This window comes from Lagopus leucura, unplaced genomic scaffold (assembly GCF_019238085.1).
Source record: "Lagopus leucura isolate 7727_CA_CO unplaced genomic scaffold, USGS_WTPT01 Super-Scaffold_100159, whole genome shotgun sequence".
Classification (NCBI taxonomy): domain Eukaryota; kingdom Metazoa; phylum Chordata; class Aves; order Galliformes; family Phasianidae; genus Lagopus; species Lagopus leucura.
In genome coordinates, this window is record NW_024962335.1 from 19382388 (window position 1) to 19400002 (window position 17615).

Below are 17615 nucleotides of genomic sequence, written 5' to 3' on the forward strand. Positions count from 1 at the left end.
ATATAATTCAGCCACAGCCATCTCTATTACAGTTCCTCTGCATGGTGAAATGAACTTGGGGTCAATAACACAGTGCTCAGCATCTCACTCCTAGATGACAGTGGTTTCAAATGGGTTCTGCCTGCTGCCAGGAGCATTGCTGACTGCTCAAACTGGCTGTGTAGTCCAACAGATCCTAGTAGCAGCTCTGTTGCTATGAGAAGTAATTTGAGTGGGTTGCTTGCTAGCTTTCAGTCTGAGATGTCATCTCTGAGGCATAGTCTTTTATTTAACTAAATACAGTAATAAAAAACGCCACAGCAGGAATAGACAGGGCAACATTTTCTGTAGCCTGGCTGGGCAGCGTTTTCTGTAGCCTGGCTAAGCAGAACTGTGTGAAGCAGTTAAAGCTTTGCCTGCAGCAGTGTAGGAAAGGGAAATCTCTCCATTTATGGAGTATTCATCCTTGTATCCTTCAATTAAGATCTGAAGATGTGTGCTTTGGGTTTTCATGCTCTTAATTTCTCTTTTCTAGATGAAACCACTGAGCCAGAAAGCTCTTCCAGAGATTAAATTGGAGCCTCATGAAGTGGATCAGTTTCTGAATCTCTCTTCTAAGGAAGGTCTGTTAATTGTCTATCTAGTATGCAAGGGAAATGACCAGAATGCACGATGAGTGTACTTTACCCTGATTAAATATTTGGCTTCCTTGTTTGCCATGTTAATCCTTATGCTGAAGCTGATGCCTTCCAGGGATTTGAATCAGACTGCTAAAGAGCCAATCTTTCTGACCTATTTATGTGGATTTTTTTTAAATTTGTTTTTGTTTTGCTCATCACAAAAAAAATTATCCCTATTTTGTTTGTGACATGTTAACAATTACACAGTTGCTGGAGGGAGCTTGAATCCTTAACGTAACAAGATTATTTAGGTTAGAAGAGATCTTAGAAAAGAAGATTTCTCTTCTAGCCTAAGATGGGACTTAACAAGGCATACAAAACAAGTACAAGAGAAAACTTCACTAATTTAAATCTCTTTGCCTTGAGCTGCAAAAGAAAGCATGTGAGTTTATATTAAATTAAGTTAGAAGCATTTGAACATTTGAACATTTGTTTCAGTTCAGGTCTGAGAACCACCAGGGTCCCTTTGTACTATATAAATTAAGCAGTAGGAAGAGTGATGATCCCTTCACTTAGTGTAAAACACAGCTTTATGGCACATAATCTATTGACCTAAGAAAAGTTTGAAAGAGCCAAATACTGAAATTTAAGAAGATAACTGCATCTCAGTTAGGAACGCTTGATATTCTGTTAGTGAATTAATTTATGTAGATAAATAGAACTGCTCTAGGAAGGGATGCAACTGGCTTAGCAGCTAGGACAAAGGGAGTTTATATCTTAACCTAAAATGTAGATGAAATTGCTTGATTTGTGAGCTTAAGGAACTTATTGTCTTACAGGAGAAAGCAACTGCTAGAGTTAAGATGCTAGCCCACAAGAGCTCGTGTATAATGACTTCTGTTACTTTTTCTCCCTTCATCCTCCACCACTTGATTTTTTCAACTCAAATTTGTAAAACCTAGAAGAATCCAGTCCTCTATCTTCTAACTGTAATTGCTATAAATTTACTTAAAACAAAACAAAACAAAACACCCCACAAAAAACGGATGTCCAAAACAGCCATAGTTAGTTGCTCATGTAATCTGAGTGGCTGAGACATTGTGCTCTTTCTCTTGATCCTGTCCCATTTGGTCAGCTTGCCAGTTGTAGCACAGGTTCTCTTGACTGCCAGAGCAGTGCAGGTTTGCTTATGGCTGTGGATAGCAAAATGTTGAGAGAGATTCCTGGGGTTGCTGCTTTTGCTGCTCCTGGTTCAATAAAGCCTTCACTGTCAGGAGGTTGTCATTACCAACCAGTTGTGTCAGAGCAGACCCTTAGGGGATAGAATTTCTCTTTCCTTAACATATTATATGAACATTATCTTCTCTTGAAAAGTACTGGCAATGTGTTAAATCCATAGCAAGGCTGGGAAAGACTGTTGTTTTTGGAGAGAAGGCATGCCGGCTCAGAGCCCTCTCTGTTAATGTGGTTTCCGAAGCAGGGTATTGATGCTGGAGGCTAATACTTAAATCTCAAGGCTTTTGGAGGTGTGGAAGTGTAGGCAGAAATGACTGGAGCAGATGAGCATAGCCTTGTTTTGTCAGTTGGACCTAAAGATAGCTGCTGTGTTTCATTCCTCCTTTAGAGGCCTGCATGCTCTGAAGGTCTTCCAAATTGCCACATTTGCTCGATCCATCATTTAGCAAAGGGTCCAAGTCCTGGAAACTGGGTGGTGACTGAATCAATGGCTCTGGTGAAGGCTTATGTTAGCACTCCAACCCTTACGTTGTTGTATTTCTCTCTTGCCATGCAGCAGTTGATCCCCTGCATTTGCCTCCAACCCCTCCCAGCAGTCACGGCAGTGACTCTGAGGGAGGGCAGAGCCCAGCTAGATCTCTCCCTCCTTCAAGCCCAATTCAGCTGCAAGCCGCAGCTAAAGTGGCATCACGCACAGCTTCAGCACTCTCCAATTCCCCTCTCCTGACTGCACCACATGTAAGTTGAGCTGTTTTGTTTTTTTTTTAACGTCAGTTGTTTTTTCTGTGGTTTTTTTTTTGTGTGTGTTTTTGTTTGTTTTGCTTTTTTTGCTTTTAAATTACTGTTTTTGCCATACATTTGCTAATTTCTGTTGTTCTTTGAATGAACCCAGCTCTGATCAAAACTGCATATCCAGTAATTCTTGTTCATTTGTCTCTCCTGTTCCCACAGGGAATGACGTGTGCTTCTCTAACTGAGGCAGGGTTGAGCACATTTATGAGGTTTCTTCCAGTCTGGATTGTGTTTTACATTAGGACCCAGCCCTACTGGGTTAATTTGTCCCTAATACATCTACATCTGTCCTCTTGTTGCTATGTCTTGGAAATCAAGTGGTGATTTTTAGGGAGGGATTTTCAGCACTGCTTCTCATTTGTCTCTTTCCCTGCTTGAGCCAAGAGAAGCTTTACTGGTGGCCTCAGTATGTTCAGAGCTGGGCTGAAAGCATCTCAGTCTCTAAATGGAAGCTATGTAAACGGTCTTTACCCTCCATTCCTTCCAGTTGCAAGAGACTGCTGAGTTAGTGTGCAGAGACTCTGTTCCCTAACACCTTTTCTCTGGGGCTGTGTGCACTGTGTTACATTTCTTCATTCTGTGACTTGCAGAAATTGCAGGGGACTGGCCCACTCATCCTGACAGAGGAGGAGAAGAGGACACTGATAGCAGAGGGGTACCCAATCCCTACCAAACTGCCCCTGACAAAAGCAGAGGAGAAGGTGCTGAAGAAAATCCGCAGAAAAATAAAGAACAAGGTAAATAATGTTCATTTAGCATCTTTGCTGGGTAATTCCTACTCAGCCTTCATTTAAAAATGTTGCAGTGTTTCAGTAGCAATGACCCCTAGTACTGCTGAATGCTGTAAGATGTCTTTTAACAAAGTATTTTTCTCTGTTCCTAAACACATCCATCACACTGTGACAGTGCCTCTGTCTAGGTATTTACCTGAACACTTAAACAATGGGGTATTTAGCAAGCAGGGTATCAAGTTGCTGTTGCCTGCCTCCATTTTAAAAACTGTTTGATCCTTTCCCTTATGGATAGGCAAAGACTTGCGTGTTCTTTCCATAGTGTTTAAGGTGTTCTTTTCCATAGTTTCATGTTTTAAAGTCTGACTTTGTATTTCCTTGCCCTAGTCTTCTGATCACAGAATCAGACCTTGACTTTTAAATGAATAGTTGACAACAAGGCTGCGAAAAGCCCTGCAAGTCTTCTCTTTCTCCCCAAATGGCAAAGAGTTAGTGGAGGGAAGCATTTTTTCAGACTTAGCCAACTCACTCATTCTGGAGAATATTAGCACAGCTTTGAAGGCTGATGCATTCTGTTACTGGTTTTGTAAAGTTGCCCACACTGAATTGAAATGTGGTCTAATTTTTTTTTTTTTTCCCCCCCCCAAAAATTGTAAAGTTTCCTTGCACGTTTTGTCATGGACGTTATTAGAGACATTCGTACTGGGGGAAATTGCTAGAGGCCTTCTGGTTGAACTCCCTGCTCTGAAGGCAGAGTAAGCTTAGATCGAGTTACTAAGCTTGTCCAGTCATGTTTTGTTGTTCGAGTGATGGGTCCCCAGCTTCTCTAGGCAACCTGATCCATATGAGGCTGCTTTTCTGGATAAAAAATAAAATACAATCCTAATGTTTAATTGGAATTTCCTTTGTTGCAACTTGTATTTAATGTTCTTGTCATTTTGCTGTATACCTCTGAGAAGGTTGACTTAATCTTTGCTGCAGCAATAGGATTCCCTCCTTACCTTTATCTTTTAAAATCTAAACAAACCCGGATTTCTTTGCCTCTGTTGATACACCATGTGCTCCAGCATAGTTATTGTAGCAGAGGCTATCCTCTGGACTTGCTTCAATATGTCTGAAGTATTTATTTCAAGGTCCCAAACTTCATGTAGTTCTCAACTGTGGTCTTGCAGGTGCTGAGTAGATGGGAAGAGATACTTCTCATAATCTACTGGCTACACTCTTGTAACATAGCTCAGCTCTGGTTGACGTTCTTTTTTATGGGGGCGTATTGCTGACTTATGTTTCACTATTGTCTATCAGAATCCCCAAGTCTTTTTCTGCAAAACTGCTTTCCAACGTATGCATGGGTTTTTCTTTGACCAGAAGCAAGACTTTTTCCTGGCATCGTCTTTTAGTATTTGTGCTAGGATATTCTCTGCAGATGAATCTGATTTGCTTTTTAAGGTTAATTTTCTAAGAGCAGCGAGTGATCTTTTTGTACTACTGAGAGGAGCTGTCTTGCTTCAGGATGTGGAAATGGACCAAGACAGTGCCTTGCTTGCCAAGAATAGGAATGAGAACAGCACTGAGGCTTGAATCTAATAATGTCAGGCCTTTTTACTAGTTTATTAATTCATCTTTGCTGCTTTTTTTTTTTTTTTCTTTTCAAATATTTGGTGTTTTGCTTCCCTTTTCCTTAGATCTCTGCCCAGGAAAGTAGAAGAAAAAAGAAAGAATACATGGACAGCCTGGAAAAAAAGTAAGCCAGCCCCCTTCCTGTTTCAAATGGGCCAATAGCACTGTTTGCTGAAATGGGACGGGATCCATGCTGGGACTGTTGATGCTGGGACTGTTTTGTGCAAAAGTTCCAGCTGCCATCTCGTGGTTGTGACTGAGAAAAGGCCCTTCTTTAGTCTGCTTGTACTTTTGCTGAGATGCTGCGTACAAAGTGGTGCATGTTGATGGCTATGCCTGCCACCAACACAAAGCTAATGTGCTGGCAGAGACCTTAAACCTCAAGGAAGACAAGACCTATCTACTATTAGCCTTCCACTTGGGCAAATGTGCTAGTCTAGTGGATAGGCATTGCCCATGGAAAAGTAGGGTTAGGGTGAATATAGTCTATCTTCTGGTACAGATGTAGACAGAAATAGGAAGTAAGTGAGCCAAGACTTCCTGGGAGAATAAGCAGGGCTCGGAGAAAGAACATGTGACCAATTGCCTTCCTTTAGCAGGAAAAGGCCAATCCTTAAATCACTATAAATCACTAACTGAGGTTAGTGATTTATATCCCGGTTTAATCTTTCTTGTAAGAAAGAAGTGTTTGGTATTTTTCTTATGCACTTCACCAGATGGATCTGCTAAAACCCATGCATGATTTTTTGTGATACCCTCAAGGTAATTTCTTTTTGTTCAAATGTCTTTATGGATGAGCCTTGGTTTCTCAGAGTCAGACTCGTGTGAAATTCTAGCATATTTGTGCAGATTGGAAAGCATTTCCCTTTCCCTTTTTCCTTACATAGCTACTCAAGGTGGTCATACGTGTCTTACAGTAGTTCCATATTTTTATTTTAACTTCTTGTGTAGCAGGTCATATGATAATATCCTTTAGTTTAGGTGGGTTTCCTGGAACAGTGAAGAAACGAGTGTTCTCTTGGAAATAAATCTGGCTTATTAGCCTCTGTAAGCATGAAAGTCAAGGATGTGATTTCAGAAGCATGGCATTTGTTGAATTACTTAGTGTGGTACCTAACAATGAAATGCACACATAGAACACTCTTGCACAAAGTAATTGCTAACAACATAATCAGAGCATATTCAGTAACATTTAAAGTATCTGTCTTGTGGTCTGATGCACAGAGAAAGTCATAGCAGGGTCTTCCTTATTGCTATTTCAAGGAATAAAAAGTCGTTACAGACCACCCTGAATAAACTGGACCTAGTGGGGTATAGTTGACCAGCATAGACAAATGTTCTATAGCTAGTAGTATCTATTGCAGTGCCTGCAACACCATGAAGCAGGATTGAATATTACGACTGAATTTAGTTGGCGTAGCTTTTTCATTAGGTGTAGGAAAAATCATAGAGCTCGCTGTGAAAGTGGATTTGGGTTGTTTTACAAGTTTTTGAATGTAAAAAACAGACATTTATTAATCTTTCCTTGTGTTGTCTCCAGAGTTGAGAACTGTTCAAATGAAAACAGCGAGCTACGTAAGAAGGTTGAAGTCCTGGAAAGTACTAACAGGTACAGTATGAAGGGAATAGAAAAAAAAATAAAAATTAGATGAGCATGACAGTAAAAAAGTTAAATCCAGAAATTAAGACATCAGTTGAAATGTGAAGAATAGCTGTATCTGATCTGGTTAATATCAAAGAAAGATGATGGAGAGTGGTTATTGTGACTGTGCAGTGAGATGTAAGATATAGGGGCTTTGATGTCAGCTCTTAAACTGTCTTCCTAGCCTGTGGTGTGTTTCCCTTTTATTACTCTTCTTTGTGTTCTTCTTTTACACAAGGAAACATGGTTACTGATAACAAACAAAAAAGTGCAACTCTCCAAATTGTCCTTTGTCAGTGAAAGTCTGCCTTGACAGAAGGCCTTGACCTGGAACATGACACTTTGAGACCTTAGTTGCTTAGTTGCTCTGAGTCAATGTTAGTTTATTCTGGACTGTTAGATATTACTGCAATTGTTGAACGCTGTTCTGATCATCTGACACGCCATTAATATCTTTCACTTTAGGAAATACAACTTCCTTTGTAAGGATAATCAGTTTCTCATTTCTTCATTTCTGAAGAAAGTGGTGTCTCAGTGGTAACTTTTTCAAAAGATGCATAGCAGAAAATTATCTATAGCTGAGCTTTGAATTGGATATTAGCCAAGAGTGGAGTGTTAGTCATGGCTTGTGCTCAGTGTGTTCTCCAATGAACACAAATTCCAATGAGTAGGTACTAGATGAGCCCACTGTTAATACCTTTTGCTTAGAGGCATTTGAAATGATGGTCGCATACAGCCACTAAACATGATGGTAGCAGTGAAGTGTGGGAGAAAGCTGGATTTTATAGGTAAGACCAACAGTCATGAAAAATGGCCCTAAAGGTTATCTGGCAGCCAATGTATTGCTAATTGAGTGGCGTGTGTTGTTTCTAATCTCTGGATCCGATCTCTAATTTCATGGAGCGAGACCCTCTAGCACTGTAATTTGCTAGAGAGTGTCTCCCACACACTGCTCATGCATACAGACATCTGCTGCTTGTTTGAAGGGAGCCAATCCATTTCTGTCCCTCCTGTATCTTCCTGCAGGGTTTTATGTAAAAGAGCTAGGAGTTGTTCTGTAGGTGTTGAGTAGAGTTGTCTCTCTCAGAATCTGTTCCAAGAGGTACTGAAACCAGCTGCTATAAGGAAGAATGCAGCTGTGAATGACCACTCGGGGAAAACCTGCTCTCAAGCCTTAAATTTTCTCCTCAGTTTGGCTAAATTTGGTCAACTTTTTACATCTCTTGAGCAGGTGAAGATACAGTCATGAGAACTGCTCTGTTAATATTTCTCAGTTTTTTAGGCAGGGCCTTTAGCATCTTCTTTGTTATTTTATTATCTTCATAGCCTAATGCTAACTGCTTTAAAATTATTTAGCTGTCTGTGTGATATTATCCCTCATACTCAGAATGTATGCAATGAGTTATATCGTTTACTTTCCTATGCAAGAGCACCGATAGTAATCTGCGGTGTCCTGCAGAGAAGCAGTTGTTCCTGACTCTGTGCACAAAAATTCTTGTATCTCACGGTGATGCTGGTTTGGGTATTTAGATACAAACTGTACCTAAAAACTGCTAAGGCTGCAAATTTGAGTACTGAAAAATTTGTTGAAGTTCCTGCTTTCATCAAACCTGAATTATGTAACACCAAATTGTGGTGTTTTGTTTTGTTTTTGTTTGGATTGGTTTGTTTTGCTTTGAAGATCTCACCCCAAAGAGCCACTTTCTCTGGTTTATTTTGTGGCTGTGTTAACTTGTTCAGAGAATGGTTCCAGACCCTTTTTTGATGTGTGTCAGTTGCTTTCTACAGTGAATTCAAAATGACTGGTTTCCTCATTGGTACAGAGCATTGATGTGTCATTCAGAAGCTATGCAAATGCTTCAGCATCCTGTGACTGGTGCTTCCATCTCGTACTTAGGCAGGGATCAAAGCTCGTGAAGAAGTGAAGGTCACATTGTGCTGTGTCAGTTTATTCTTGGATGCTCAAATTTAAACACTTAGGACCTTGTTTTTCTAAGTTCCTAGCACACAGTCATGCACACATATAACTTATTTAATATGCCCGAAGCATGGACCCGGTTGACTTCAGCTGCAGCTTTGAGCATTTAATGCAGTAAAAAAAATGAAGAGTTCTTTTAAGGCTTCATTTAAAAGTAGATCTACAAGCATTATAGCTGCTTTTTATTTGCAGAAAATTGGAAGACTTGAGAAAGATAACAAGAAAATAACACTGATTACATATGGAAATGCTCATACATTCAGTGTGGATGAAGCCAAAGTTGTTGTACTGTTTTTTGTTTTTTTTTTTTAATGTTGGAAAATTGGGCTGTAACTGCTCACTTAAAAGTTTATGCACATGTGTGTGCAGTCAGTGTTGTGTTCTTATAGTCTGGCTGGAGCTGAGAGGAACTGACAGGCAATGCCCTAAATATGCAACTATTAAACAGCAGAGTTTTCCTTCTGTATCTGTAACCAGTATTTCAGAGCATGTTGTTATTCTATATATAGAACAAATTTTGCACAGATACATACCTAGGACTTCAGGGAAACCCTACTTACATTTTGAAGTCTGGCTCCAAACCATGGAAGCACTGCAATTTCTTCTGCTAAAAGAGTAACATGAAAAATTTTAGAAGAACCTTCCCTGAGAGACTGCCTTAGCCTGAAATTCTGGATCTGAAAAGATTTGATGTAAAAGGTGCAAATGTGGTCCAAAAAAATTGCATCCAAAAGTATCTTCTTTGCCTTTCATATATCTTAAAAGGAAGGCAGGAGTCTGGGGATCAAGATGCAGGGGAGTTTTTAATTCTCATTAATGTGAGTGGGTGTCTGCAACATTTTTGGCTTCTTCAGGATTAGAACACTAGCATATGTTTCCTCTCCTAATTTAAGTGACTCAGTCTCTTACAAGAAATCCATCCAAGTTCCTTCCTAAGGAGTTTTCACAAAACTACGGGAACACATTATTACATGTGTGTTTGTTATGTCTTGTAGCCACAAGTGAGTCAGGATCTCATTGGCTTTGGGGCACTGCTGTCTTAGAAGGGTGTGAAAAAAAGCTGGCATCAAGACTTGAACTGACTTGTCTCCCTTGCCAAGAAGGCTTGATCCATTCATCTGGTGACACTGGGACTTCACAGAAACTGCCATTAGTCTAGGTTTTGATTGTGCTCTATGACACCAGTGTTGTCCAGCTGGGAGCAATGACTATTTGGGCTAAAGACAGTATTGAAACACCAGGTACTGTGTGTGTGATGTATGAGAAGTACCTTTGTTTTTCACTTCTATTAAATCTGTAGTTATAAATATATCGATGGCCACTTTTCTTTTGGTAGGAAGAAATAGGTAAAAATAGGAATTAGCATGTGATTGAGAGTGTAAATATTGTTGAAACGCATGAATAATGCATGCAGGTAGCTGCTAGAGTTGCTCTGGTGAAGTAATGACTAGTAAGTTGTGCAGATATCCACTCTGACAAGTATCTCAAAGGCAGTGGCTTTATAAATACAATTGGCATGTTTTTGCAGTGTTTCTGTTCCTGCTTAAGCCGTTGTTGTAACTCCCAGTCAGACTGAATATTGTATCAGTCTGATCCACAAGGGTTTATCAGCACCAAAACTGCCAGACTTCACTGGTTCACATGGCTGTTCCTTCGTTTGAAGCTGATAAGCCTATTTGACAAGTCTTCTTCAAGAAGAGAAGGATCTGGATTTAAGTTACGATGAGACATCTTGCACTTCATACCACCTTCATAACAGCTGACCAAGGTTGGCAGCTCTGGAGCAACTTATTGTTTCTCAAGCATCAGGACAATGTTTTTATGCTGAAGTGTCTGATGAAAAAAATAGTGGGTTTTCATGTTTATAATGCAAGTGAGAAAATTAGTGGATTTATTTGTTTTGCTTTGGAGTACTGTGATTTTGCGACGAGAACCTTACCTTTATAGGACAGGCAGAGGAGTAATTATGTGTAAAGCTGAAAGAAAAGAGAACATTTTTTCTCCTTTTAAAATCAAAGTTAAGTTTTTTTCCTCAAAATACTGCTTTGAGGAATACTATATTGAGGAAGCCTTCCAGGTGACTAGGTCCTGTGGTGACAAATTTTCTCTGCTGACTGAAAACATCACTGGAAGCAAAGGGGAAGCCTTGACTTGTTCCTTATTCTGGTAGTGAAAAGTGTCCTTTTAGAGAGGATTTTGTGAATGCACACATGAAAATAAGACATCATGGGCAGAGTGGATTTGCCGGGAGTGCTGGAAAAGAAAGCAGGAGTCTTCAGTTATTTTACAGCTTTCCTATGAGGTGCTTCTCTTGGCAGGGAAAAGCGTGAAAGCACGTTCACACCTCCTGGGGAAGTGACCCTCTAATTGAATATCATTGGGAAATGTGTCAGACATAGTGAAAATAATCCCTGTAGGTACAAAGCCCCTTATGCATGCTGCTTTGGGATTGCATTTTCTCTTGCTAGGATTTAGCCACTGGCAGTGTGTTTCAATAAGAGCATCTTGGTCTTTCTACTGATACTGTTCTTCAGAGCAGAGAACTGCTCCAGAGGACTGTTCCTTACCTTCTCTTCTTAGTCCAGATCATTCCTGCAGTCATCCAGTAGCAATGAGAGCAGCTTGTGTGTGGGAAAGAACTCTTCACCTTGGAATCCAATCTTCCAGAATTTCCTCTTCATATAGAAAAAGAATGCTCTCATTTTGATGATGGCAGTGTAAACTGCCATCATATAATAAATATCTGAGCAAATAAACTTGCTTCTTGCTCTCACATCAGCTTTTGCTACTAGTTTGAAAAATGCCCCTGTAGCCTGTCATCTCCAACCACTGAGCCTGTGTCTGCTGAGAAGATCACAGAAGCTCTGTTCAAGCAACTTGGCAGAGAAAAACATTTTATGTGAATGTAGTTGGTCAGAAAGGTGAGAGATGTATCTTCTATGAATACCTGCAAAATTATGTTTTTCAAAATGAACCTTTTGGAATCAGTGCTCTGGGTCCACTCTTCCCAACAGGACTTTTTAATAGGACTCAAAATAGCAGAGATGAGCAAAATTACATGTTCTCTCTATTGATATTCTCACCATCCATTAGCTGTTTTCTTCCTTATGACTCCACAAAAAGTGGCGAGAGTGATGAACTTTTCAAGTTTGCAGCCCCCAAGCCGAGGAGGGAGCTCCTTCCTTCTCATGCCACACAGCTCTTCTCTGTCAAACCCAATGATCGCAGAATCACAGAAACACCAACGTTGGAAAAGACCTACAAGATCATCCAGTCCAACCATCCACCTATCACAATAGTTCTCACTAAACTATGTCCCTCAAATACAACATCCCAACATTCCTTGAACACATCCAGGGTCGGTGACTCCACCACCTCCCTGTGCAGCCCATTCCAGCACCTGACCACTCTTTCAGAGAAGCAGTATTTCCTAATGTCCAGCCTAAATCTCCCCTGGTGCAGCTTGAAGCCATTCCCTCTAGTTCTATCCCTGGTTACATGAGAGAAGACAATGAGCCCCAGCTCACTACAACCTCCCTTCAGGTAGTTATAGAGAGCAATGAGGTCTCCCCTGAGCCTCCTCCAGACTGAACATTCCCAGCTCCTTCAGCTGCTCCTCATATGGCCTGTGTTCCAGACCCCTCACCAGCCTTGTTGCCCTTCTTTGAACACGTTCCAGGGCCTCAATGTCTTTCTTGCAGTGAGGGGCCCAAAACTGGGCACAGTACTCGAAGTGTGGCCTCACCAGAGCCAAGTACAGGGGGACAATCACTTCCCTGTTCCTGCTGGCAACACCATTTCTGATGCAAACCAGGATGCCATTGGCCTTCTTGGCCTCCTGGGCACACTGCTGGCTCAGCACTGATCAAGCCTGTAATGGTTTGGGGGGGATTTAGTCTTCCATAACAGCACGGAAATGACAATACATAGCTAGCATTGCTATGTAACGTGGCATATGGTGGGAATACTGTATGCGGTGTGTACTGTGCCATAAAATGAGATATCCTCTGTATGTAAATCTGTGTGATCCCTGAGCAGTGAAGTGGGTAGGAGGGAGAGACTTCCAAGAGATGTTAGCAAAGAGAAAGGTGTTAGAATGGTCTCATTGACATGATGGATGTTGTTTTCATCTCTTAATTTGTCTGTGGTCTATAGCAGTGAATGAAGGACTTAATTAGACACATCAATTTCTTTTTTTTTAATACCGATCTGCAGAATAAACTGGGTTCTCAAGAGCATGCAATACATCCTTCCTTAATAAGCTGGAAAGGATCTGCTGGCCCAGATAAATCTGTGCTGTGAGCATGCCTTGTGCTCATTTCAAAATGCAATCCTGAAGTCCTTGAATACATTAAACTCTAATTAGCAATGATCATTGATGATTAAAAAAGGTCTATAATAATAGGAAGACAAGTGTATATTGAGCCATAAAGGCACCTCTGGGTCTGTCCTACAATTAGCTTTTAGCAAGTTTGATCTTAAAATATTCCTTCTATTTTCTCTGACATCCTAACCTTGCCTCTTGTTCTAGTATTTGACGTCATGGTCTCCAAAATTGTTGCCTGGAGTTTTATGGGGGTTACCCTCAGAAATAGTGAGCCTTACATAAGAAGCAAAAAGTAGAACTGGAAACAGCAAAGTCAACATCTTGATGTAACATTGCATGATATTTGACTGTATCGAGGACAGGTGTTTGGGTTATTCCTTCTCTGTTATAGAAAGTTCAAACGAAAGTAAAACAGAAACTTGTGAAAACCCAATGCCGGTTATTCTTTGGGATCATTTCCCAATTAAATGATAATATCCTGACTGTAGCCATTGGTAATGCTATAGCAAAAGAAAATCAGCAATTGAGGCAGAAGAATACTCTCCTGGTCCATAACTGTTGACTCAAACCAGAAGAGAATTACTATTGTGGTTGTTACCTCTAAAAGGCACGGTCAGAGTAGCTGCTTCAAGCCACTGTGGTTTTGTAAACTCCTGGAGGCTTTAGCAAATAGCAGTGAAGTACTTTATTTAGCAAATGCATTTATGGGAAATCAAGTCTGTGCTTTAAATCCCTTTCTTTAAAAAAGGTCCAATTCACTGTACAGCGAGTTTTCAGAAAAAGGGTGTAGCAGTATACTTCTACCACCAGTAACAGCAATCAGAAATTGCTCTTGCACCATTTCAAGTAACTGTGAAACTCCTGCTCAATTCATGATACAGAATGAGGCTGTATAAGCAGTCACTCACTTGCACACAGAGCAATCCCTGTTGTTCACACATGTACTAGAATTTCCTAGAGAAAGTCTGAAAATAGTTTTTTTATTTGTAAGAACTTTCTGAATAAGGTAAAGAAGTCGTTGTTCGGGGATGTCAGCTGAGGGCAAAGCAAAAGATCTTTTTGAAAGATCCATTGCTAATCCATGCAAGAATTTTGTAAAAATTAAACTCATTCCTTACTTCTAATTTCAAGGGGAGGACTTTAGTCATCTATATCTTATTGTAACTGCTAAAAGTATTATTGCCAGGTGTAGAATTTGAAGCAAAAACAAGTAGATCTGGACATCTGATGCTCACATCTGTTGTCTTTGCTTTCCAGAACACTTCTGCAGCAGCTGCAGAGACTCCAGGCCATGGTTGCTGGGAAGGTGTCCCGTTCATGTAAGGCAGCTAGCACACAGACAGGGACCTGTCTTATGGTGAGTACTGTCTAAAGCTGGGGATTGTAGAGGAGTGAGGTTCTCTTTCCACTGTTCAAAAGCACAGCTCCTGTTCTGCTAAGCCTCTCACTTACAAATTCTCAGGTTGGGAAATTTCTCTTGATAGTTTAACAGTTCATTCTGAGGGAGGTGGGACTTCTGACTGGTGAAGGGAAAGCATTAAATTCTGTTGGAGACCGTGCCCGTGTTTTTGCTGGGCTGCTGCAGTGCTAAAGGAAGCAGCTCTGCTCATCTGGGTGACCTGTTTTATTATTTCCTACATTTTTTTTAATGTTAGAAATGGTGTCTAGTGCTGTAAAATGAAAATGAGAGTGCCCTTTGATTTTCAGATTTTAGATACCAGTAAAAATAAACTTTTAAATCTGAATAAAAATATGACTAAGGCTGTAAATCTAAGTCTGCTCTATTTCAGTAATGTCTGTCAGGATAAGAAGAGGGTTAGAATGAAGCTCTTCCTTCCTTACACCCAGCCAACAAGTTCCCTTTATGCTAGTGCTATAAATTGATGGAAATTATATTCAGGGCCTTTGCTGTTCTCATTGGCTGCCAGCCTCTCTGTCACTTGCAAGCAAGACTGGGGCCAGCAGCAGAAGTAACCTTGGAAATTCCCAACAGTATCTGTAAAACACACATGCCAGTTGTGTCTGCTTTTCAGCTTTGGGAAGAAATAAGGCAAGAGGCCAAAATGATGTCAGACACTGAAAACAAACTCCAGCATTAAAGCACAGAATTTGTTCTTGTATCTGTGCCTTTGCTAAGAGGTGCTGTAGGTAGTGACAAAAATAGCCTCAAGTCACTTGTTTTGATAATGTATCAGATCTGCTTTGTGTCACTTTTTTGTTTTGATGCAGATGTGGCACTGAGGGACCTGGTTTAGCAGGCATGGTGGGGATGGGCTGATGGTTGGACAAGATGATCCTAGTGATCTTTTCCAACCTCCATGATTACCTAACCTCTTTCTCTTTTTCCCTGTGCCAGATGGTGGTGCTGTGCTTTGCAGTTGTTTTTGGCAGCTTTTCTCAGAGCTATGGACCATATCCTTCGGCTACAAAGATGGTGTTGCCCAGGCAGCATTCCTCACCAGAGTCCTACACAGACTCCATTGGTAAGTGACCACCACCAATGTCTTGTTTCTTGTTTAGTTGCTCTTCAGCACTTGATTTTCACCCACATCCCCAAAGCCCTCCCCAAGCACATCTTACTCTTCTGCTGTGGCTCTTCTACAGGTGGCTGTACGTTGATATACTTGTGGTTTTCAGATGATATCTTGGCAAGTTATGCTGATGGCAGTGAACTTAATAAAGATCAGAAAAGCCTTCCCCCCCCAGTTTGTTTTGTACTTCAGTTTGAAGCCTTTCTGTTTCTGTTTGAGGAACTAAAGAACTAGTCTTTAAAGGTAAAAGGTAGCAGGAGAGCTTGATTTCTGCTCCTTGCTACATCCTTGCTACTGTCAGTAAGTGCAACTATCAGCTGTTATTTCTTCTGCCAGTGTTATCTCAGTGTCTAAGGACTGAATGGGAAGCTTAGTAGTACGTAGCAGTTAAGAAGCGGTAGCATTAAACCTATATTATTAAAGTGATTACTTCATTTTGCTCTTGTTCTCTGAGGAGTTCAGAACTTTTTTGATCCCTACCGAACCATTGCTGCAGTGTCTTCCCACAGCTATCAAACCACCAATTAATTGTGATGAAAAGACCTTTGCAGCTCTAGTTCTGCTCTGATGATTTCCTGAGATGATCAGGGCTGCACTCTTTGCCCAACCTGTTGCTCATCTCGGTTTTGCCTTCTGTCTTTGCATCCAGTGAGGTCACGGAGTCTGCTAATTTATGAAGAGCCTCACCAACTGGAGGAGTCGTCGAGCCCGATCTCATCTGCAGATCGAAACGACAGGCATGCAGACAGCACCAAGTATGCGGCGCTAGCTCTGGAAGCTGTGCCGGTGATGCAGCGGGATGATATCATGGAGTTCACAATAGCCAACGAGACACGGCTAGAGAAATCAGTGCTGCTGGGCTTACAGCAGCACAGGTGAGTGCGTGGTGGACTGCTTGTGAGTCAGACAGGTGTTTGAAGTCTCTGTCATGGAGGCCAGCAGTAAGATGGTGCTGTTCTGGGCACAGTGCAACAGTTTGGCCTCTGTCTGAGGAGCTTATAGGCAAAGATACTGTCACCCTCTTTTGGAGAAGTGAAAATGTGTATGTATAATACTCTAGTAACAAAGCTACTGAACTCAGTGGTAGCCCCTATAAGCCTGTTAGTTTTGCCTCCTCCACTTCTTTAAGCACTTACGTGCACGTCCCCTAAAGGAGTAAGCTTTTGCCATTTGGGTGGAAGTGTGAGGCTGTGACTCATGGGGCTTTGTAAGAAGTTAGGGTGTGAAGAGCTTAAACTTCCCACAGCAGCAATCTTACTAATGCATGCTGTGGAAAGTTAGCAGGATTTGACTTAGAAAAAAAAAAAAACTTGTCAGGTTATCTGAACTACTTAACATGAAATTCTTTCATAATTTTTTTTTTTATCATGAATTTATATTTGGGTCCTCTGCAAAGAAAGATTCACTGGTTAAATATATGAGTATGGTTTTTCTTCCACTGTACCTTTAGTTGTCCTGCCACCGTTCTTTGCCTCAGGTCTTGGTCTCTGCTAACAAGCAATAGCAAACACACCAAACAGTTGGATTGTGTTTAGAGGAGTGCTTTTCAGAGGTCTAAGTTGAGTGATGTCATCCTAAGAATGCCTTCTGAACACTTGTATCAGAGTTATACCAGGGCCAAAGAGATGACTAATTCAGTGTGTTATCATATCCAACTGACAAGTGCCTGTTAAAATGCTGAGTGCCTTTTTTTGCATTAGCCAATTTGAGCAGGATGTGCACTTTTAAATATGACTGTTAGTGTTAACCTTTGTTGTTGCTTTTTTTTCCCCTACAGAGTCAACTCTGAAATTGAAGGAAATGAAACACTGAAGATAATTGAAATAGATAGAAGAGTCAATGCCACCTCTTAAAAATAAAAAGGCCTTTTTTCTTGACTTCCCTCTTTCCCAGATATTTTCAACCAAAGTCCCCCTGACTTGTCATCCTTAGTGAACCAAAGCACAAAAGAGGGAGTTGACCAAATTCTGCATTGACTGGTGAGACTGTGACTGCAGATGGAATCTCTTGTCTTGTGACTCCCTTCCTTACTTCACACAATCCCTATATTTGCTTTTATTTCTTTCCTGTCTGGTAATACAAGGGCAGGGTTGAATTATGATTGCAGATGATACCAGCAGTGTGCTGATGATCGATCTGTGTATGTGTGCCAGTGCTTGCAT

At 40.9% G+C, this 17615-nt stretch overlaps 1 protein-coding gene across 2 annotated transcripts in view; it reads left to right on the forward strand.

Annotated features, from left to right (window-relative positions):
• The window catches only part of CREB3L2 (cAMP responsive element binding protein 3 like 2), a 72070-nt gene extending 54740 nt beyond the window's left edge, over positions 1-17330 (forward strand). Inside the window, exons 4-12 of one of the 2 annotated variants that reach the window (XM_042889966.1) lie at positions 515-602; positions 2392-2573; positions 3218-3364; positions 5041-5099; positions 6516-6584; positions 14180-14279; positions 15279-15405; positions 16103-16328; positions 17231-17330. In XM_042889966.1, the coding sequence (XP_042745900.1) occupies positions 515-602; positions 2392-2573; positions 3218-3364; positions 5041-5099; positions 6516-6584; positions 14180-14279; positions 15279-15405; positions 16103-16328; positions 17231-17306 (1074 nt within the window). In that variant the 3' untranslated portion in view covers positions 17307-17330. The remainder of the gene's footprint in view (positions 1-514; positions 603-2391; positions 2574-3217; positions 3365-5040; positions 5100-6515; positions 6585-14179; positions 14280-15278; positions 15406-16102; positions 16329-17230) is intronic. The other variant, XM_042889967.1, reaches the window with a different exon arrangement.
• Positions 17331-17615: the final 285 nt, after the last annotated feature.